This window comes from Scaptodrosophila lebanonensis, unplaced genomic scaffold (genome assembly GCF_003285725.1).
Source record: "Scaptodrosophila lebanonensis strain 11010-0011.00,11010-0021.00 unplaced genomic scaffold, SlebRS2 tig00000001-arrow-pilon, whole genome shotgun sequence".
In the NCBI taxonomy this organism is placed as follows: Eukaryota; Metazoa; Arthropoda; class Insecta; order Diptera; family Drosophilidae; genus Scaptodrosophila; species Scaptodrosophila lebanonensis.
The window spans coordinates 26,686,863-26,710,677 of record NW_022060529.1 but is presented as its reverse complement, the minus strand read 5'-3'; the positions used below and the strand labels follow the sequence as shown (position 1 = coordinate 26,710,677).

Genomic DNA, 23,815 nt, shown 5'->3' with positions numbered 1-23,815 from the left:
AGGTTTGGTCATTCTAGCTCTTGTACCTTCTGAGATCCTTGCGCTCATACAGACGGACAGACGGACATGGCTATATCGACTCGGCTTGTCACCCTGATCAAGAATATATATACTTTGTGGGGTCTGCCACGCCTCGTTCTGTGTGTTACATACATTCGCACCAAACTAGTATAGCCTTTCACCCTTTGGGTACAGGCTATAAATGTTGTATAGCCTCGAGTATTCGGGAATAACTTTTATAACAGCTTTGTTTTTTTTTTATCCATACCATGAGAATGAGCCACAGCAAAACGGGTTGCGGTATAGACTTATAAGTATAGTACATACTAGCGCTTCCGGATTGCGTTCCTGCGCCACTGAATTGCAGTGCTTTTTTCTTTCCGACGTCACATCTTTCCCAATACGTCCTTCGCTTTTTATGGCTTCGATTACGTCCTTGATGAGTACCCACTGTTTTCCACCTTTCGTCGTCTGTACAAAGGATGTCCATCGCCCCCTGCTGTTTGTTTCTTGGATCAGATCTGGATGCCCTTTCGCGCAATTGCCGAAGCCGCAACTCCCATTCTTGTTTCGTTTTAATGGCTCTAGACGTAGATGCCCTTTCGCAAAGATGAAGATGAAGCAAGATGAAACACTGACAAACAGAGTAAAAAGTGTTTGTCAAACATATTATATATATAGATAAACAAAATATAGCCTAATTAGTTGTGTGCGCATGTATGTATACACAGAAGGAGGCGGTACATATATACAAGATGTGTTCCAAAGTAAACAGGACTTTAAAAAAAAAAAAACAAAACAAAACAAATGGTTTTTTCGGCAAAATCAATTTATTTTATTCAAAATAGTCTCCTTCTGCTTCAATACAGCTTTTTGCACGATCCAAAAGCATGTCGAACGAGTGTTTTAGATCGTTGGCCGGTATGGTAGAAGTCGCACGGTACCATATCAGCTGAATAATCACAAGCGTCGATCGATGAGAGCAATTTTTGGTCGTCAGTCAATTTGTGCGAAACAAACCGTGCACCTTTCGTAAGCCCATATGTTCGGTCAAAATGCGATAAATCGATGTTTTGGAGATGTTCAATTCCATTTCCATCAATTTCAATGATGATTTCGGCTGATTTTTGATGAAATTTTCGGTGATCACGAATTTTGATTGGCCCGCATGTTGATCGTCATTTATGTCCTCACGACCACTTTGAAAACGTTGAAACCACTCGTGCACTCTGCTACGGGATATGCAATCATCGCCATAACCTTGTTCCATCAATTGAAACGTTTCGGTAAAAGTTTTACCAATTTTAAAACAAAATTGAATGTTGGCTCTTTGTTCGAAGCTCATTTTCGCACCGATAACACAAACATACTGACACTTAAAACGCAATAACTTCACTTCTAATCGATGAAATGTCATGAAATTCTCACTGGGCAATCGATAAAGATAGCAGATTCTAACGCACCAGTCGATATATAAATAGCGCCACCAGGGGGCGCTAGATTCAAAAAGTCCTGTTTACTTTGGAACACACCTTGTATTATTGACTAGGAAGACAACACGAGTTGATATAGCCATGTCCGTCTGTTCGTCCATATGAACTAAAGGATCTCAGAAGGTGTTAGGGCTAGAATGACCAAACTTGGTTTCCAGATTCTCCAGAGTCCGAGAAAGTTGTTGCTGCTTTGGTTCAACTTTGTGCTGCATATATACATACTTGTACGTACATATGGACAAGTACACAAACACGTACAGACACGATTCTGATGTAAATATGATAAAATATTATTTTATATCTAATTCAATTGTTCAATTAAATTAATATATTTTTTTAATTAATTTTTTTTTTGTGTGGTGGTCAGGGTATTTAAGAGGTGAGCCCGCTCGACTTTACCTTTTTTGGTTTATGTTTAACAATATATAGTATCAAAATGCTGTAAGAAAGAAACCTTTTCAAAAGCCAATAAATCCATAAACTTATGATTATGAATAAACCTGTTCATGTATTTTAAATAGAAGGTCAGATTTTGAAGTTCCTGCTGTTAGTTGCGGAAAATAAACGGAAAAAAAGATTCGACAAAAACAGTCGCAGAATCCAAAAATGTAAGGTATTCAATCCCATTTCAAATCTTTATTCAATTTCTGAAAGCGGGGTTTAAAACTTTTCGATTGACATATCGATCATCTCACTTGGTAGCTAATCATCAGCTCATGTAGTAGGCGCTAACATTGTCAGAAAGAAATGAATAAATGAAGACAACCTGTTGACTGATACTCTATGTTGTCCTTATCACAAAAATGTTCTTGCTCGTCAAACACATGTCAGTTGTCAATCGTGATTTCATAATGCTGGTATACCCGCTCTATTTGAAGCCCATTAACGATGTCGTTCGCATACAAAATACAACATACTTTAGTTGCCTTAATACAAATCAATCATGGCATTTATATCATATCAAAGCATATCAATCAATAGCAACATAAAAAGACGCAGCATACGTGGCGTATGCGCAATGTTTTTTTTTTTCATTAAAAAACTTTTCAAATCAAAACACAATGGCTGCAAAATGAAATGTCACACGTTCACACGCTCATATAATAACACAAAGAAACATGTACAGACTCGAATACTATAGGCATAGGGAACATCGATAGTTTGTGAAAAGTGTCAGGAAGTAGCCTTGAACATTTCCGTGCCAAAGTGTCGCCGCAAAGCGAATCAAGTTGAGTTGAGTTGAGTTGCGTCGAGTGCTCGAGCGTTCGAGTCCTCGAGCGAAGTTCCGACTGTTGCACAATAATCAAAATACCAACAAAAGCAAAAACAACAACAACAACAATAACAACAAGGATGAGCAATGTATAGTAGTATGTGTATACTCGGAGCTGCTCTGTCTCTCTGTATTGTGTGTGTTTTCTAGCGCATTGTTGCCCGCAGGCATCTTTGGCATGGGTTGGGCCTGGTCGTGTTTATCTTGGCTGCTGTCAAACGAAGGAAACACATTCAAACAGTTTTCATTAAAACAAATCACACAGAAAATGCCATTTGCAAAATAAAAAACACAATATACTTATATACAACTTATACAGACAATGCGAAGCCTGTGACCATGACAAGCCGCAGAAATGGCCGCCGGGAGGGTGTTGATATATCAAAGGACCGCTCATAACTCTTGCATTTTCATTCCACCATCTACTTGTACACTAATAAAAACGAGAAAAGCGGGTATTACAGATTCGTGGGAATATGTTTCAATCAGTTAGATCCCAAAGAGCGTTATAGCAACTTATGTAGAATTCATAAAGAAAAGTGCCGTCATTTGCCAAAATACTTATAAGTTAGAAGTGTTTCGAATTCTGCAAAATTACGTTTCCGGTTTCTAAAAAGGTTTTTATCTAAAAAGGTTCTTCTTCTAAAAGAGCGATTTTTCTGAAAGATGCAATGTATACAATGTACAGGTACTTTCTATATACTTGTATCAGATAAATGTGTGATAACGTTTCCTTAATTGTCATTCGCCCATTGGAAAACACATTTCTATGTAGACTTGATTTATTGAAACACCCACCACCATGTTTCTGTGTCTTTAAAGTGCGGAACGGCTTTAAATCCTTTTGAAGAATGATTAATACGAGTAGATGCAACCCTCAGATGCCCACGATGTCACCTCATCTACGAGTAGTGTTTAAGAAATCGTATTGTATTAATCGTTTAGACGAGGTAAATGGAAAGTTTTCTAGGCTTGAAAATGCCCGCAAATATACCATGTACGAGAATATTAATACATTTGTAGGTCTCATTGCGTTTCTTTTCCTATATTTCAGGGCTGCAAAACGAAGGCGGCAGTGCTGCTTGGGTTGGTTTTGGTTGCCACTGACTGCGGCTGGAATAAGCAATAGATAAAGCATAGATTCGAAAGCGATTTAAAGCCAGTTTGCCTAACTGTTGGCTAAGTGTTGAGAAGCGTTATAAATATATATGTATATATATTCGTATGAATGTATATTTATATGTTTATATATATATATAAAGCATAAGTCATGGAGCCTGTGATGAGTTTGGCGCTAGCAGCGCACGGGCCGCCCAGCATACTGGAGCCGTTGTTTAAAACCGTAACTACGAGCACCACGACGACGACGACGAGCACAACGACCACCACAACGACCCTGGCGCCCAGCACAACGCTGCTGACGGCACTGCTGGAGAATCTGACGACGACGGCGAGCGGTCTGTTCGAAGGAGATGCCTCCACCATGTCTGGCAATCACACGAACAGCACGCTCGCCTATGAGCCGAAGGGTCCGCGATACTCACTAGCTTCAATGTTGGTCATGGGCTTCGTAGCAGCGATTCTGAGCACGGTAACAGTGGCGGGCAATGTCATGGTCATGATTTCGTTCAAGATTGATAAACAGCTGCAAACGATAAGCAACTACTTCCTCTTCTCGTTGGCCATTGCCGACTTTGCAATTGGGGCCATATCCATGCCGCTGTTTGCGGTCACAACCATCTTAGGCTACTGGCCGCTGGGACCACACGTGTGTGACACGTGGTTGGCCTTGGACTATCTGGCATCGAACGCCTCGGTGCTGAACCTCCTGATCATTAGTTTTGATCGTTACTTCAGCGTGACGCGTCCGCTGACATATCGTGCGAAACGTACGACCAACAAGGCGGCTGTCATGATTGGTGCCGCCTGGGGTATCAGCCTACTTCTGTGGCCGCCCTGGATCTACAGCTGGCCCTACATTGAGGGCAAGCGGACTGTGCCGCAGGACGAGTGCTACATTCAGTTCATCGAAACAAATCAATACATTACATTTGGGACGGCCCTGGCGGCCTTCTATTTTCCGGTCACAATCATGTGTTTTCTTTACTATCGCATCTGGCGCGAGACGAAGAAGCGACAGAAGGATCTGCCCAATTTGCAGGCAGGAAAGAAGGACTCGTCGAAGCGTTCCAATTCCAGGTGAGTGACCACCAAATGTTACTTTTACTTTTAAAAAACCCCATTAATGCCTTTTCTATGTACCTATGTACCCCACCTGACAGTGACGAGAACACCGTGGTCAACCATGCGACTGGAATGCTGGCCTTTGCCCAGCTCGGCGCCAATGATCACGACACCTGGCGACGGCCGCGCTCCGAGAGCTCAGCGGATGCAGAAAGCGTGTATATGACCAATATGGTCATAGATTCAGGCTATCAAGGCATGCATTCGCGCAAATCTAGCGTAAGTTGATTTGATGTGATTATGAAGGCATATATCGAAATAATTTATTACTACTTTATTTACTTTTATTAATACTCACTAATAATAGTCATTAATTTGAAAATGGCGAATCGTCATTCCGAGTTGTCGAAGTAAATTGTATTCTTTATGGCTACTCTTTAAGGGAATACACTTAAAATGTAATACTACTTGTATTTTAGTTTTTCTAGCGCTTATATTTCAGCGCAACTACTTCCGGGGTTTCAATTGTGTATTACAACGAATTGCTTGCTATGCTTAATTCATTGTGGATCCAATGTACCCAAGAATATTTATTATATAGATTCTTATATAGACTTCTCTTAAACTAGCGAGTTCTTATGTCAGCTATGTATATATTGTAATTCAGTTCCGCCTCAAATTCACTATATTGCAGCATTAAATCCAAGGTCTTCATAAATAAATTGATCATGTTTGGATGACCCTATTCTTCTAATAGCCTCTATAGGGGTTTGTGTTAAAGAAGTACAGAACTTTTTATAGAAACGAAATAAAGTAAATGAAATGAATCCATTTTTCTTCGTATCTATAGATAATTTTGCTGAAAATGTGTATCTTAGATGTTAAATTTTAATTTCATGTTAATTTAACTTTAATGTTAATTTCTTTAAATACAAATAGAGAATAGTAAAATAACTTCCCATTTTAATAAAGAAAAATATTTTTTTTTAAATTATTATTAATTATATTTTATTGTTATTATTATAACATGACCTAACTGTCTCACAACTCTTTTTGAATTTTTCGCTCCCCATAGATCAAAAGCACCAATACAATCAAAAAGCCATACTCGTGCTTTGGCAGCATCAAGGAGTGGTGCATTGCGTGGTGGCATTCCGGGCGCGAGGACTCGGACGATTTTGCGTACGAGCAGGAGGAGCCTTCTGATTTAGGGTATGCAACACCTGTAACAATTGAAACTCCTTTACAAAGCTCCGTCTCCAGGTAGTACAAAAGCAGCTCTTTTACGACTATTTGTGTAAGACAAACACAGACACACACCCGCACACACATGCACCCCACACTCATGATGAGCACCAAGCACCGACAATTCATTCCTCGCCCAATATTTGTTTACCTGAAGTGAATGACGAAGCCAAACATTCTCAGACTTCATACATACTCGTACTCGTACCGCACTCATCCACTGCATGAGTGCACCTTACTATACTTGCAAGCCCTCTCTGTTGTTATTATTGATGATGATGATGTTGTTGTTGTTATTGTAACAATTCAAAAAGCATATTACATACAATGCTCAATAAACACACTAACGCTTCCTTTTCTCATCCCCGCTCTCTCTCTCTCTCTCTCTCTCTCTCGACACGAACAGATGCACTTCGATGAACGTGATGCGGGACAATTACTCGATGGGCGGGAGCGTGAGCGGCGTACGCCCGCCCAGCATCATGCTGCCGGATGTCTCACCGACTCCCCTACGTCCGCCACACAATTCCATTTCTCAAATGCAGGAAATGAATACAGTGGTCGCTGCAGGAAGTATCGCCTCGGGCTCAGCCTCAGCGGCCGTTGTGGGTAGTGGAAACATCAGCTCCGCAGCCGGAGCACGGGACACACGAACGCTGCCCATTGCCAATCGCATTGGCTCGCGGTCGGTGAGCCAGGACTCGGTATATACAATACTCATACGTCTACCCTCGGATGGTGCGAGTGCGGCAAACGGAGGCAGCGGTCATGGCGAAGGTGCGCCCTCCATCAAGATGATACACGAGGATGTGGCAACGGGAGCGACAGCACCCATCGCTGCTCCCCCTACTCGGCGCCCGCTGCCGTCAAGGGACTCAGAGTATAGCCTTCCGCTGGGCCGGCGGATGTCGCATGCGCCGCACGATGTGCGCATCCCACTGAATGCCAAGGTCATCCCCAAGCAGCTGGGGAAGCCAGGCCATGCCGTGCTGAATGCCCGAAACACGGCCAAAAAAAAGAAGAAGTCGCAGGAGAAGCGGCAAGAGTCCAAGGCGGCGAAGACGCTGTCGGCCATTCTGCTGAGCTTCATCATTACGTGGACTCCATACAACATTCTGGTGCTGATCAAGCCTCTCACCACCTGTTCCGACTGCATACCCACGGAGCTGTGGGACTTCTTCTATGCTCTGTGCTATATCAACTCTACGATAAATCCCATGTGCTACGCACTGTGCAATGCCAGCTTCCGACGCACCTACATCCGCATCCTCACCTGCAAGTGGCACACCCGAAACCGTGAGGGCATGGTCCGGGGGGTCTATAACTAAGTTGTGAAAGTCATACACCACGTCTATGCCGAGCACGAAGCATTTGGAGCGCTCCAGCCCACTCGAGTTGGAAGTATACCTATACATACCTCTAATACTTACATTACTTGGTGGACTGGACAGATGTTCAGATTTAGCGACTTACATAAGGTCGGGGTCCTGAAGTCTGGTGCAGGTGTAGGCGTTTATATACAATAGATGTTATGCAACAGTTGCAGAGAAATATAAGAAAATTCAAAGATTAGGCTTAGCTACACTTTACAAGAAGTACTGATTTTTGATGTCTAGCCCCATATATATGATAGATAAATATATAAAGTACAGTACATATGCAAACATGTATGCCCACATTTAGTTTTAGGTAGGCACGAGAAAATCTCGCCCCTCAAAGCCCCCATTGAGTTTGAGCGTACCAAGAGAATTTAATTGAAATATAAACACATACAACAAATTTGGAATATATAGTATACTATGCTAATAGAATACATAATGCAAATATACTATACATAAATATTTAAGCTTAAGTTGTTGGCGTATTTACATTTAGTGGACAGATGCAAGTGGCAAAACCAAGCAAAACCAAAACTAAAAAAGCTTTAACCAAGTTCAAAATATATAGAGATAAGGCCCGCAGGCATCGAATCTGTGGCGGACCCCAACACGTTGACGAAATTGAAGAGGTTGCGTTTACGATTTTCATTTCCAGCTTATGTGCTAGGTATTTTTCAAATGAAATGTATAATCGAATTACCAAATTAAAGCTAAAACTAAAGCAAAAGTGTAAATGTGATTGTATTACTCCTTTTGATAGTTTAAAGCATTTTTGTACATGGGTGTCGCACGAAAGGAGCCCCCATAATGAGGTATATGAAAACAATATATCGGATAAAAAATATAAGAATAAGAACACAAACCACATAACTATGCTATTCAAGTTTGTAGAACTCGTATACATATAGTATATACGGATTAAGAACGTAACCCACCATAGTTAAACTACTAACAACAAACCATTTTTATTGCTGTTGACTAAATTTGAGAGATAATTAAATACAAAAAAAAAAATATTTTAAACATTGAGCAACAAGCAAACGGCCAACAAATTGTGCCAAAAACAATATGCCATAAAAGCGACATGCAGGTGAGCAGAATCTTCCGGTTGCGAAATTAGTTACTAATTGGAATTTTGGAAATGTGATTGCAGAAGTACGTAGACCAATAATTAATGATCCCACTTATAATATCGCTAGTAGTGTACGGTGAACTGGTGATCTCAGATAGTCCGCACATCTTTCAGAGCACTTCTATCATAGACGAAAAATCCACTAATTTGTTCTCATGGATATTGTATAAGTTTCCAAGTAATGATGAATTGCATTTCAATTGATCGTTTCTTTTTTGTATGATCAAGATAACTGGTTGGTCAATCTAGTCATTAATTGGATCCCAAGACTGATACGTTAACACCCTCTGGACATGACTTCAGAGCATCTGTAGACTAATTAGCTCTGTACTTATGTTTTCTGACTTATCGATGTAGAATCCATCACACTCGCACCATTTCATCTAGCGTATAAACCCGTTGCAGAAGATCTTTAATATAATATTTCATCATATGGCATAGCAATGTTTTTTCAATTCAGTCAGTCGGCTAAACGATTTGCAATTTCTTGGTTGCTATACTTTTCAATTAGTATACAATAATTTCCGATTCATAGGAAACGAGAGGTTCGTTAGATGTTTAAGCTAGGAATGGGTTTCAAAAATGTATTGGATTAGATATTTTCGATTCGCTCCTTGCATGTCGTGGTTTGTGGATACTTACAACTTAAAAAACCACTTAAAGAAAATGTCATAGCTAATGAATATAATTTTGAAATGCACCAAATCAAGTTAGTAGAACAAACAATGTAAACATATTAAATGCATATGGAAATACATACCTACATGGACAAATACAGAATAAGCAGAGAATAACACAATTTTTATCACAGTGTAGTCAAAACGCAACAAATAAATTATTTCAAATATAAGCATAAATACATACGAGAATGCGTATAATTCCAGTAACTTACTACTACGACCTCTTAAACTGTATTATTGAAAGCAATATGCGATAGGAGTTTGGCTAAAATATGAAATATACTAGATAGCCGTATGGCACCAGATAAACACTTCCTAGTATATGGATACGCAGTAAAAGCGGAGTTTAAGGAGAGTTACCCAATCAACCAAAAGACATGATTTACGACCACGCACACATCCAAGTACCACCTACTACACGTACGGGTATACACTTAGTGAGAGGAGCAACGAGAGAGCTGCACCTCCAATAAGCCCTACAATACTATATATAGTTGTATAGTGTAATTTGCTAAGTAAACTTTACGAACGCGCTTACGAGTATGGCAAGCGGTTAGAGATACCCCTATCTCTGCTCCTTGCGTTACACGGATATGAAATGAGATTTAATTGCATACAATCTAATTTGGAAATATACTACAATACATAATAATACTAATGATGCGCTCAAGTACGAGTATGTGGATTCAAGCTTTTAATAAAAGACGAACGTGAGAAAGTGTAAGAGTTGAGGATGCATCGTGATATCTGGGTGCTTATTGTGGGGGACTCGGTCTCATCTCCTCCTCCTCCTCTTTATCCATTCCTTCTCTCGAGGCATCTCGTTCGTGTCCGCGCATTAGCATTTGCGTGTTTTTCTGTATGGTTTCGAGCTTTTGTTGCATCAGTTCCTGGCGCCTTTGTTCGGCGCGTTGCTGCTTCTCCTCCAGCTCGTCCAGGGTCAGAGGCTCCGTACTGGCCGCCTGTCGCATAAGCTCCTGGATGCGCTTGGGTGGCTCCCGCAAAGTCTCGTTCAGTTGGGGGGCCACTGCTTTGTCATCGTCGTTATCCAGAGGTATTGTGAATGCCTCTGAGGCCGCTGTGTGCAAAGCGATTAGACCGGGGCTAATTGCATCTACTGGCTCTTACTTACGGTACTCCTGCTTAGAGCTGTTCATTGCCTCCATTTTGTTGCTCTTCGCCGGCACCTTGCTCTCGTCTACGACTGGCGTGCTCTTCGAGTTCGAGCAGCCCATGGCAGTCAGGAGGCAGTCAGGCACCCAGGCGCATGGCGTCTCACGCACACACTTCCGCTTTACTCTTGTTGCGTATCCTTTAAGCCTATGGTTTGAGTGGGCGATGGAACGATTTCCCGCCGAGCAATTCGACTACATCCGTTCGAGACGCTAGGATATTCAATTTCCGATGTGAACTGAAACTGCGGCTGCCTATGACACGGTATTTGCTGGCACTTTACTCATTAAAAGACACCTATTTGAGGGCTCATTAGTATTGATTTTTTTCCAGACAGGGCTCGCAGACTTTGTGGACGACGGACTATGCAAAAAATTGCGCCCGTTGCTCGGTGAGTCGCAACGGAAACTAAAATTGCAATTGACTAACGCGGAGCCTTGGGCGCGTGACCGACCATTAATAATAACAGCTGGACAGACAACAGTGGTCAGGTCGTGTACGCGCCGCAGGATCAATATTCACAAGGTGGTAGCGTGGGCGTAGTTAATAAACCACAGACCCCTGTACGAGTACAAACAATGTCAATCAACTCGACGATAATCAACGCTAATTGCAGTTTCATTTGCATACAGCTCCATTAGAGCGACCACGATGACAAAACCGAACGGCAGACTAGGCCCGAGTTTAGTGACCCACTCAACTTTGACCACGTCAGGGACGGGCAGGTTTTGATTTTTTGTCTGTTTTTTTTACAGTTGTTGTTGGCGTTTTCCATAAATGTCAGCTGTACTAACGGCTTCCGGCTCGAAAGCCGGCCGAAGACTTATAGTTGTTGCTGGCTACGGAAGCCACGGCGCGTGTCAGCAATGACCAGGCAATGCGGCAGAGTGCGCATATTTATATGAGCAACACGTCGCGTCTTTGTGGCAAACTGAACGAACTCAGACATGTGGCAGCTTAGCATGCAAAGTGCTTGGTCGGCAACGGAAGCGGGGACACATCCATCGACGCCTTCGCCCTCCTCTGCCCTCAGATAACAGGTGCTGCACTTAAGTGCGGTCGATGAGAGACTCGTGGCGATGGACAGACACTAAGTAATGAGCGTCGTCTAATTAGGTTAAGTGTCAATAAGATTATGTCGTCAGTCAATCAATCGCTCAATGAATGGCACACACTATCATGGCACTACTCATTAAGCATTGACATCCATCAATCAAGCGGGTAAACACTAAAATAGGACGTTTTACGCTCTGAAAAGGGATTACGGCATCCTAACATTCTCATGCGTGGACTTCCACCGTGAATCCGCATTTTATTTTCCATCTTTTGGTGCATAGGCTAAGATCGATTAAAATCAATTCGAAACAATTCTATTTGACCTATTTCATCGCCTTCACAGTAATCAGCATATATAATACGCACAAGTAATAAGCATATATGCCAACGCCTTTTCCCCCCAACTGGAAGCATTCCGAAGGCTTTGCTCCTATCGGAACACCGGCTCTATTTCATCTTCATATTTCTGAGACATAAGTATGTATTTGTAGATGTACTTTTTAGAGAGGTGAAAAATGTAACAAGTAGAAGGAGGCGTGGCAGACCCCACAAAATATATACATACAAGTATATTCTTGATCAACATGACAAGATCAGTCGATCTAGCCCTGCCTGTGCGTCAGTATAATCGCCTAGATCTCAGATACTATAACACAATTTTGCACAAAGACGCTTTATGTGTGTACAGTGTACACTATACAAGTTTGTTTTATTTATTTGTTTTTCCCTCACTACCCCCCTATGGGGGATTTTCATATTCGTTCGTATAATCAATACGCAGAAAATGTATATATTGGAAATTCCCTTTATAATTTTCTTAATTTTTTAAATTTCTATTCCTATTCTACACCTTCTATACCTGTACGAGTATTTCATTGATTTCATAAAATCGATACAAGCAATTTCAGTTCTAGTTAAAATATTTTTCATCAAAACTTAGGAAAGCTCTTCGGTCAGTAAAGGTTATATCAAGCACATTATAAGAAGGTACTAAATTTTTGACAAATGTATGACAAACTTAGTATACAGTATACTTAGTACAAATATGGGAAAAGAAACCCGAGAATCTATATTATAAGGTGAGGTAAACAGATTTTTATACCCTGTAACCAAAGGGTAAAAGGGTATATTCGTTTTGTGCGAGTGTACACGGAACACACACAAAAAAGCGTGGCAGACCCCTAAAAGTATATATATTCTTGATCAGAATGACAAGCCGAGTCGATATAGCCACGTCCGTCTGTCTGTCTGTATGAACACAATGATCTCAGATATCTTGTTTCTCCTTTCAATTTTCATAGGAATAAAAGACTTACCATCTTCAGAGATTGAATATAGCTGTTGGGTTTATTTATCTTTTGAATTTAAGTTTATTCAAAAATACAATCAGAAACAATTCATTTTGTTGGTTTGCAAGAAAAATCGGTTTATAGTGTATGTATTGTATATAATTAATAAAACAATATAAACTATTAACAAAGCAACGTTTATTTCTGAAGCTTAGGAACATCATCTTCATATTTATTTTGCTCATAATTCTCATTATAAATTTACGTATTTGCTTGTCAGCATTTATCGCGTCAACCAAGCGCAAAGGTTACGGCTCAGATAGGTATAAAAATATTTCTTTACATGATATATAGTTCTTTATGTAGGTATACATATGTATGTATAAGTATGTATATGACTTAGTGCATGTATGTGTAAGTGCACAGCCCAGACTAGCTGTGACTAAGTTGCTTAAACTGAACGCATTTAAAAATCATTAAAGTAAATAGAAAAGGCCGATACGTGCTCTTTAGTTGTGAATCAACACTAGAGAATGATCTGCTTGGTGTCATTTAGTAATAACGCAGCGTTATCTCAGGTTTTCTCTAATTAACATAACAGGCAGCAGTCGATTTGGCAGATGAACGACTTTTTGTTACTACGAGCGTGAAACTTAGGTTTGAACTTTGAAACATGTTCTTTTCTAATGGGTGAAATATCTTAAGAGAATGCACTCATACATCGATATTCACTTGATGTTCGGATGAAATTCACGGAATATACTACATATCTTATTTGAAGCGAGTTCAAAATTGGATAGATGATATTAAACGTAGCCGTACAGATATTATTGTCAATCTTACGATTTTAAGAAATCAATGAAGTGCATGAATGTGAACGAAATTGTTCAGAAAGGTGGGTAAATAGGGCTGTTGGGGAGTACTTGTAAATGTAATCCTGTAATCGATAAAAACACGACAAAAGTAATAGATTCTCCTCGAATGAGAAGCTTATCTTTCAAACTGAAGGCTATTTTGTGGGCTAACAAAAAAAGTCTTTTTCTATTGTTTTGTAATGAATACTTGAGCATTCTCCGTACTTTCTGGATCGATATCTAAATGGTTAATAACCAAAGTGTTAGCCTACTGCCTGCAATATGTTTCTCAATGAATTGCATGTGCTACCATATTCGTGAAATATAGACCGTTATGTTTAAAACCTCCCGTAATTCTTTGAATTTCGCTTTTTAATCACATTTTAGTGCTAAATTATTCCTCAATTAGATTTTTTACTTAAGAAGTAACATTTGTGATTTACAATTTGTTTGCAAAGAATCAGTTTAAGAAGCCGAATGTTTAAGGCAACATCCTTGTTAAGTATGTGTGCAAGTATATTTGGATATATACGTATGATTTGGGCGTGGCAAGTTGTTTATGTTTTTGTGGTTGTTGTAAAAGCAATTATTAGTTGTGCACAGAAAGCCATCGCTAATCATACTCTTGTTTAATCGACAAACTTATATCTGCGCTCTGCTCAGGCTTGCCGGTCGTGCTGGTTGCTGCTGCCGCTGCAGACGTCGCCGCCGACAGTGCACTCGAACTGGCGGCCATTTTGTTGCTCTTGATAAGATTGGCCGCCGTAGAGCTCAGAGGTATGGTCACATATTGATTGCCATCTGCAAAGCGAAAATGAAATAGGGAAGTGCATATTTTATTTCAGTTATGTAAAGCAATAAAATTCAAAAGCAAAGGCTGTATAATTCTAAAAAAGGTATGTCCTTTACTTGAATGCAATATGATGCTGGGTGGCAGAGAACTCGAAGAGGCTATTATCGGCTGAATTTGAAAACCGACTTACTTCACTAAGCATTGAACTTAACTCTTCTTGAATATAGTATTATTCTTAGTATTAGAATGAGAGCTTTTCTTTGAAAACAAAGGTTGGGTGCAAATAATTTGATGCGTATAACACAAATATTTCAATTAAAGTCAATTAAGTCTACGCTCAAATTTAATTATCTGATACAACACTTTATTACGCTTACTTTTCAAAGGCTACTTTTAAAACTCGAAAGTAACCAGCCAAATTATTTGCATATGGGACCATGGGAAAATATATGATATATAATCTTTCCATTAATAACCTTTACAATGTGGGCGGCATTACAAATTAGTTCATTACGGTGCTGATTAATAAGTACATTAATTGGAAGATAAATCACATTTCAAAACAATAATTTGGACTATAACTCAAAATATGGTGGACCGATTCTGAATTCACATTGCAAAAGTGTTCATTCAATGTCTCAAGGAGCTTATCGCGGTTAGAAAATTATTTAAAAAATATATATTATACTACAGAAGTTCAAAATCCGTTCAAAGGTTTATGCAAATGAAGTGATAATTGATGATGCAGATTATAAACAATAGTTTGCGAATAACCTACCTTCCTCCGCGTGCAGCTGCAAGTGGCCCGACTGTATGAGCTGGCGCAGCATGTCCGGAGGTATGCTGGCGAACGAGGCTGCGGGGTAGACATATTTGCTATCAGTCGGCGTGGCAGATGCACCAGATGCACCCGATGCAATGGTTGCAGCTGCAGCACCAATGCTTGGGACTGTGGGGGTGGTGGTGCTGCTGGTTAATGCCGTGGTCATGGCGCTCCCGCTGGTACTGGGACGCTCAGTCTGAAAGTTCGATCCTTGAGCTGTGGCCGTCGTAGTCGCCTCTGCTTTGGACTCCATTGTGGGCGCTGAGGACATTTTGGCCCCTGTTCTGGACTGTTCACAATTCGTTGCCGTCGGCATTTCCACATCGGACGAGTCGTCCGATTCGTTGCCCGACGAAGTGGGCGAGCGTTCATCCTAGAAAGCAAGGAAAATACCGAGATTAGGCGCCAAATAGTCTGTCTGACTTAAGCTAAGACCGGCAAACTGAATGTGGCTAAGTTGCCAGCCAAAGTTCAGTATGCCAGCCAAGTGCCTGCTGCTGGGCACTGCAAATAACACAAGCTGAAAAAAATATCAGCAAAACGTTTGCACCAAATAAGGCGCGAAATTGCGTATAAGTGCCGACTGCGCTGTTCGCTGGTGCGCGTCTGCGCCGCATTTCAATGAGCTTCAATCCACAGGCACTGCTCGCTGCACAGCTCGCCGTTGCCTTAAATGTGCACACGCGTTAAAGAATTTAGAATATTGATTTCTGACTCTGACGGCCACAACGACAACAGGAACAGCAGTAACAACAACTGCCACAACAACAGCAACGTCATTTTAATTTTGATTGGTGCCTGCCACGCAAAATAATTGCAAATTGTAACAACGCGATCGCATCGAATCAACGGCCGCCATTTTGTACGCCGCATTGCTCATACGTCGCATGAGCCGGGCATCGGCATCGGCTTCGACATCGGCATCAGCAGCTTCCACAGACCGATCGCGTCATGGCTGTGACTTCCAATGAAATTGTAGCAGTGCATCCGATGTCTAGCCGGGCTGTCTTGTCGCCTCGCCGAGAGTCTGCCGCTTCTAAAGGCAAAATCGCATTATTGCGAGATGCGAGTTGCGTGTTGCTTGGCCGACGCTGACAAAAATGGGCGTCAAGCCGGGTCGGCCGAGTCGGCCAAGCGAGCGACCAACCACTTTTTGAGTGACAGCACCAAGACATTTTAATTAGCAAGAGCGAAGACAAACTGTCTCTAAGTCGGGCATGATACCGCGGCAAGTGCAACTGCAACTGCAACTGCGGTTACGCCTTGCGGTTTACATAAGTTGCTGACAATGAGCAGAGAAGGGCCTGGGCTTGGTTGAACGTTGTGGGCGCTGCAAATTGGTAGGCAACCAACCAATATTGAAAGTGTGTTTTACAGTTTTGCAAGACGAAATCAGAATTTTTGCATTGCGAAAATATTAACATCGGTACTAAGATATATTTATAACTTCATTACTTCGGTTTTATATTTTCTAAGCTTGTGTTAATTGTTAGAAGCTTGCGACGGTAATTACTAAAATAACTCTACTACTATCTTATTTGCAATTTTTGTTATGTCTTATTATACTAGTAGGTTCAGTATCAGCGATACATTCAGTTAAGAAATTAGGAACGAAATCCATGTATTTTCGAGAGTATGATTTAACAAAATACTTTTGCAACATTCTTTCTGAGCTTTCTTTTGTTGGTCCGCTTTTTTTAAAAAGCCGTTCCGTCAACATTTTAAAATGGAATTTGGATTAATGTATAAAATATGTTAGCACCTTGTAGTAATACCTAGTAAACCTTGCTCTGCTGTGTTTTGAGTTTCTTTGAATCAGATACTATGCTACGGCCAGGTATGTACACAAATAATTTGCGCAGAAATTCATCAAAATACCTTAAGTGGACATTCAAACACCATTGATATTGCTTTTCAAATAAAGCATCAGCAACTTTAGAAGTATTTAAATGCAAATTGTTTGTAAACAAATAAGCAAACATTCTTTAAAGCAATATTGTCATAAAACATTAACTTCAACGATTGAGTACGATTTGTTATATTTGTATTTTTAAAATATTTGGAATATTTTTGCACAAATATTGGTAATAATAATGTGTCGGAACTGTTGATAGCACAACACCAATGTAATCCTCTATATTTCACTCTGCTTTGTTGGTGAATTGATGAAAGTATTAATAAAATGAACACTGTCTCATTAGGGATTTATTGGCGACTAGGAGAGTTTGCAATGCTATAGTACATTCCAGACCCGACCTGCACTCATTTACCCAAGCAGCTTTCTCAATTTGCGTCCAGAATCTGCGGGCAAGCCACCCAATGGAATTGGCATTCAAGACAACCCATCCCGAAAGCGCAGCGCCAGGATCTCATCTTCGGGCAGTGAGTGAGTCAAGGCTCGCAAATTGAATTGATAGTCGTGTGTCGTGCGCAAATGCCGAGCGTGTCTCATTAAATGACAATTAGAGTTGAGCTTGGAACGCGCTGCGGACTCAAAACGAAATGAAACGAAAACAAAAAATAAAAATATATACGAGTATATAAGGCGAGCGAGCAACCCAGCAGCGGCTACCAGCAGTGGAATGGCATGCAATGGCATGCAATTTATATAAAAATAATGCAGCATTGTTCAACCTGGGCGAATGGGGCCGAAGCGCTGCGCTGCGCTGCGTTGCGTTGTGTTGGATGACCATACGGCACGTTTTAAAATAAAGTCTAAATGCGCCATGGTCGACGGGCCCGAGACTGGGGGCCTGAGACTGACTAGGGGCTTGAGCCTGCGACAAATGCAATTATATAGAAATTTGTCTTGCCGTAATACGAGTATGTTCGGCACATGGCGGCAACGGCAACAGCACCAGCAACAGCAGCAGCAGCAGTGTTGGGGCTTTTGTTGTAGTTTTTGCTGCATACGAGTATGTGTGGCCATCGGCTGCGCCAAAAATAGGCAATTTGGGAAAGGCTAAAAATAAATGCTAACAATGACAGTCGATCAGTTCGTCCGTCCGTCAGTCACTCAGTCATTCAATCGGTGCGAGCAATGAATGAATTTTCAAATTGGAATGGTGACATTCAATTGCTACTGGCCAATACCAACCAAGGTGGTGGCATTTGGCTCTGGTCTACTGCTGCCACTGCTGCCACTGCTGGTGCCACTGTTGTTGCCACCGATAGCGGCACCGATGTTGGCGGCGTTGGCGAATGCGACTCACTTCGGCGTGTGACCTACAGCAGCGCGCGAACCGCTCAACGCCGCCGATGCCGCTTGTGTCTCATGATTGACGGATGGCACATTTGCGGATTGATTAGTTGTTTTTACCAAAATGGCCACATGGCGACAAAATCGCAAAACAACAGCAACAACAACGACAACAACAACGTTGTTGGTGACAACAACGGCGACAACTGTTGGCAGTCATCACCTGCGCACTACTTTGGTCTGGGATTGTCCAACGCCAACAACTCCAACAACTCCAACGACAAAAGATTGGCCGGGCGCGCTCTTTGAGCTTCTAGCTTGCAGCTCGTGAGTCGAGGCAGGGCAGGGCAGGGCAGGGCAAGACACGGCATAGCACTGCAGATTGCTGCAATGGCAGCATTTGGGCAATAAACATTTGCATTTGCATGCTGCTGCTGCTGTTGTTGTTGTTGTTGTTCTTGCTACTGTTGATGCTGTTAGCATCTACCGCCGCTGATACCGCCAACAGTCGCGAACAAAGGAAACAGCCAAAATGTGACCGGCATTGGGACGGGACATTGCATGTTCTCCGGTCGCCCAACTGGCGCGCGCTTCCATTGATGATGGCGCTTTCAATGAAAACATAAAAATAAAAATGCAAATTAAGGCTGCCACGAAAGCACTTAAATCTAACGCACAATTGCACGAAGACTCAAAAGAGTACGACGACGACGTCAAGAACGCAATCACAACCGACACCGTCAACCGACGCCGACGCCGCTGCAATTGCCGCAGCAGACTTAAGGTACCGTTCAAACTGGGAAATAGTTTCCCCATCGCCAATCTATTAAATAAAATTAAATTCATTGACGTCTTTTCACATTCCCATTACAAATTGCTGAAGAGTATAGCTCAATAGGCTAAGTCCCTACGACAGGAGCGCGCTGGCTTCTCCATAACTGCAAACCATGTGTAGGCCTGATCGGAGACAATACATCACCCATGAAGGCACTGTATTCCATACTAACTGGAAGACCTTCCAGAAGACTATTCAAGCGCAGGAGATTTCAGACTTAGTTTTCTACTGATCTCAGTCCCCTTACATTAACAACGTACTTATTTTATATTCTAATTTTCAAATTAAGGTCTAGTTGCAATTAATAGCTGAAGAAAAGTATAAAAGCGTTTCCAATTATGAATCTATATTTGAATCTAAGCCAAGTCGGTAGACTACACGGTGTAGTTTACAGCCAATAAAAACAATTTGAAACAAAAACATTAGGGCAGCTATTTATAAATATATAGTTTATGAATTGTGACTACCTTTCATCCCTTTTATGTAATTGATTGCTCAACATAATTAACTCAACCTAAATAATGAATATATTTGGTAAGTTTCTTTATACATTTTGTTAATCTTGAGACCAACCCCAATTAAATGGACAAAGTCACCAATAAGTGAAAAAATTTTAATTAAGAATTCTTAATAATTGAAAATTAATTCAAATTTGATCAATACGTTGAAGAAAAGTTTGCTGTTTGTTGCCCAGATATGGATAATACATTCCCGTAAGCATAAAGAAAGAAAGACGGATGGATATGGATATGTCTATATAGATTCGCTTCTTCATGCTGATCATACATGTACACATGACGTCCCCCCTTCTTCATAATAAATAATCTCTTAAAAGAATGCGATTTCTTTGTGATTTAAAATTAGCTTTTTGCTTATATTTTCGCTAAATGAGTTTTGCAGTAACATTGCAGTAACACCGCGTACAGAGTACTCAAGAGTCGGATTAAGAAGATACCCAGAGGAAAATTCTTGAAATTAGTTCGGTAGCTTAGGATTGGAAGTACCATTGAAAGATATTGTTCATTTCACTAAAAATACACCTAGAGGAAAATTCTTGAAATTATTTTGGTAGCTTAGGATTGGAAGTACTATTTCATTGAGTTGATACCAAAAGAAAAATTCTTTAACTTAGTTTCGTAGCTTACGATTGGAAATACCATTGAAATATCCGTTCCATTTCAGCAATCGAAGCTGAAGCTGGTAAGTTTGAAAAAATTGTTTCATTGTCTGAACGGCCTCTTTAGCATTCACAGCCGCAGTCGGAGCAAGGAAAGTTCAACAGGAAACGTTAAACAAATGTTATGGCTGCGCGAAAGAGTAAATGGGGCGGCTGGTGGCTGGTGGTTGGCGGTTGGTTGTTTGGTTGTCCGCTTGGTCGGCTTGCAAACAAAGCCAAAGCCAGTTGACACGAAACAACGACGACAACACCAACAACAACAACAACAACAGCAGGCAGCAGCAGTTGCCAAGATACAGCGATGGGATGGTAGCTGCGTAGACGTTGAGACTCTGTCGTTGTTGCCGCATCCGGGCAACAACATGGGCCGAAAACGTTTATATCCGCAAGCCAGAGCTAGACGAGCGTTTTTACTGTCTAGCTATTTTTGGTCAAATCACTGTGCACACACATTGTGGCTGCACGGATTCACGCTCTGAGTGCAAAGAAAGCTAGACGCGCACATTATAGTATGAACAAATAAATGAGGGAACGCGAGCTATCAGTTCAGCAAGCCAAAGTTTAAAATTCATTAGATTGCCGGCCAGTTATGATGTGAATTAGCATCTATTTAAATGTCATTGGGCATTAAGATGCCACGATTGCAACAACAACAACAGCAGCAACGACAAACAACGACTGGGGCATGCTCGTTTAGTTATTGTTTCGACCAGGTCCACTCATGTTAACTGCAATTATTTGGATAAATTGTATGGACCTGCAACGCGCAATGCAAGCACTTAGCTCTTATTCTTCTCCCAATTTTTCTTTTCTTTCCCGTACCCCCTCTTTCAAATGTCAGGCCTTATTATGCGTGTGCTTGCGTCTTTCTGTCTTCGAAGACTCCTATACAACAGCAAGGCGGGGGAGTGGAGGACAACTCAGTCGGCTGCAGGACAACGACAACGACAACTTATCGCTATCCCGAGCTGGGCCTGCAGCTGGTAACTTGCTTCACTGCCAGATGAAACGCCACCGATTAGCTCGGGGTTTGCCAAGCAGCCGCACTTTCTGCAATTTATGATAGGCACTAAGAACAGTAGCAGCGACAACAACAACAAGAACAACAACAGAGACTGCAAATACAAGCCAAACAAATGAAACGAAGTTTGGCTGAGTAAACAGTTGAATGGAAATTGCAATTACACGTAACCATGAACTGATCCCAATGTGTGTGTGTGTGTGTCTGTGTGTGAGCGTGTTCCAGTGGTATGGTGGGGGGGCGCAGGAGCAGGCATAGGGCATATGAGTTGGCTGATGTTAGCTGGATGGCCAGTTACCAAAGCAACGTAATTGGCAGCAGGCCATTCAGTTTTTAAAAGGTCGGACAAAATTCTCCATATGAACATGCTAAACAAGTTCAAATGTACTCTGAATCTAATATTTCCACACTTAACTATTTATTTATTTCTAGTTCTAAGTTCAAGAGGGGGGGTTTTTTTTTTGGAAATTTCGACTTCAGGTTTTCTTAATTCTTTTTTATATTTTTTACCAAAAAATACCAATAATAAGAATACAAAATTGATGAACAATCTAGATAAGTTAATCAAAAAATATTGAAATTAAATAACTTTGAATCAGGATTGAGTTTTGGCTTATGTGCTTATAGTGGGTGTGGATTTAGCTCCCTGGCCGTGCAAATAAAATAAAAATTTCTCAATGAGCCGGGTCTAGGTCGCACAAATATAGCACGCACTATCTATTATAATTTTCAACATATGTTTTTATTCATTAAAATCTATTTTAGCGGTTTCAAAGTAATTCCCTTCTATGCCAACGCTTTTTCCTAAACTCGAATCAGTACAAAACATCATTTTCTGCAATAGCCTTCAGTACCTTCATTTATTCGGTTTTGAACTTCCTAATTGTGTGTCTCCGGAGTGGTGTTTTCAATTTCTTTATAAGCCAGAAGACTCACGGATTCAAATCATGCGAATGAGGTGGTTATAGAACGATATGCATCTTATTTTTGGCAAGATGGTCACGAAGAACGAGTGCATAGGTGCAATGCTTTTGGAACCAAACGCGGTTTGACTACAATAGAAATGCCAACAGAATTAGCAATGTTTTTAGTTGTAAACGGACGAATTTGAAGCCCCAATTCTTTAATTTAGTAAGCGTTTGGATAATTTATGCAATAATATTAAATTAAGTTTTTGACGTAGCCTGCTTCTGCAACAATCTTAACGCTATAGAAATTCTATGATTTACACAAAATTTAACCGAACATATTTGTTAAAAAATTTAAACGTTTTAAACATAATAAAATTCACATTTAGATGCGCACAAAACATATGCTCATGTAAGCTAAAAAAAAGTGGAGTGAAATGGAACCTAAAAACAAAAGGATTTGTACTTATGGAAACAATCGAGCGATTCCAGGGTCATATTTGAATACAGTATAGTTCAAGCACAATAATTTGGTAACGATTTTTATACCCTGTACCCGTAGGGTAAAAAGGGTATATTAGGTTTGTGCAAAGTATGTAACATACAGAAGGAAGCATCTCCGACCCCATAAAGTATATATATTCTTGATCAGCATGACGAGAGAAATCGATCTAGACATGTCCGTCCGTCTGTCCGTCCGTCCGTCTGGATGAACGCGAGGATCTCAGAAACTATAAAAGCTAGAATAACCAAAGTTGGCATCCAGATTCTCCTAGGTCCGAGTAAGGACGAGTTTATTTTTTTTTTTTTTAATTTTCCCCCCCTTCCCCCGCTGCAGAATTTCGCTAATAGCGTCCACATTTCAAATGCTACCTAAACCAAACTTTGCACACATAATTTATATATATTTGTCTACTGTTGTTCATTTATTCATTTTATTCAATTCGGTCAATTCTAAGAAAAGGTATTAGCGAAACAAATTCTCGCCAGTACAACCCCCACAAACTGCAGCAACAAGTTCGCTCTTCTTCTTCCTCTTTTTGCTGCTGCTATGGGCGCATATAACTCAGTGACGGAAGTTTACCTGGGTACAGGGTATTACACTGTCGGGCTTGCTCGACTGTAGCGTTCTCTCTTGTTTGAAATCAGTTACTTGATATTAAAGCTGTTTGAGAAACGTTTTTATTAGCTTCTTTAATAAGCTCAAATTTAATGTTGCATAATCTCTGTCTATATCTTTTCATCCACGGTAAGTAGAGACACAATTTTTATTCATCTTTGATGAGACAGACTATTTTGAT

The 23,815-nt window shown here is 40.8% G+C and overlaps 3 protein-coding genes across 4 annotated transcripts in view; 1 reads left to right on the top strand and 2 right to left on the bottom strand.

Moving 5' to 3' along the window:
• Positions 1 to 4,036: 4,036 nt before the first annotated feature.
• LOC115624493 (muscarinic acetylcholine receptor DM1) lies at positions 4,037 to 8,734 on the top strand. Of its 2 annotated transcripts, none has more exons than XM_030519199.1 (4): positions 4,037 to 4,965; positions 5,049 to 5,229; positions 6,026 to 6,213; positions 6,602 to 8,734. In XM_030519199.1, the coding sequence occupies exons 1-4, from the start codon at positions 4,037 to 4,039 to the stop codon at positions 7,521 to 7,523; spliced, it is 2,220 nt and encodes a 739-aa protein (XP_030375059.1). In that variant the 3' UTR covers positions 7,524 to 8,734. The 2 variants fall into 2 exon arrangements, with proteins under 2 accessions (XP_030375059.1, XP_030375067.1); XM_030519207.1 differs by having other exon boundaries at positions 6,026 to 6,162; positions 6,602 to 7,523.
• A 1,407-nt stretch (positions 8,735 to 10,141) lies between these two features.
• Positions 10,142 to 10,621, bottom strand: LOC115634160. The gene is made up of 2 exons (XM_030531743.1): positions 10,519 to 10,621; positions 10,142 to 10,464 (listed from the first exon to the last, which is right to left on the bottom strand). The coding sequence occupies exons 1-2, from the start codon at positions 10,619 to 10,621 to the stop codon at positions 10,142 to 10,144; spliced, it is 426 nt and encodes a 141-aa protein (XP_030387603.1).
• A 2,519-nt stretch (positions 10,622 to 13,140) lies between these two features.
• Positions 13,141 to 23,815, bottom strand: part of LOC115623794 (serum response factor homolog) — a 37,339-nt gene continuing 26,664 nt past the window's right edge. Inside the window, exons 3-4 of the mRNA XM_030518339.1 lie at positions 15,330 to 15,747; positions 13,141 to 14,559 (exon numbers count right to left, since the gene is read on the bottom strand). Of these exons, the coding sequence (XP_030374199.1) occupies positions 14,372 to 14,559; positions 15,330 to 15,747 (606 nt within the window). The 3' untranslated portion in view covers positions 13,141 to 14,371. The remainder of the gene's footprint in view (positions 14,560 to 15,329; positions 15,748 to 23,815) is intronic.

Coding starts and splice junctions, on each gene's coding strand:
- LOC115634160 (XM_030531743.1), bottom strand. CDS start 10,621: ATGGGCTGCTCGAACTCGAAGAGCACGCCAGTCGTAGACGAGAGCAAG. Junction 10,465..10,518: donor CAGCTCTAAGCAGGAGTACC/GTAAGTAAGAGC, acceptor CTTTGCACACAG/CGGCCTCAGAGGCATTCACA.
- LOC115624493 (XM_030519199.1), top strand. CDS start 4,037: ATGGAGCCTGTGATGAGTTTGGCGCTAGCAGCGCACGGGCCGCCCAGC. Junction 4,966..5,048: donor TCGAAGCGTTCCAATTCCAG/GTGAGTGACCAC, acceptor CCCACCTGACAG/TGACGAGAACACCGTGGTCA. Junction 5,230..6,025: donor TGCATTCGCGCAAATCTAGC/GTAAGTTGATTT, acceptor CGCTCCCCATAG/ATCAAAAGCACCAATACAAT.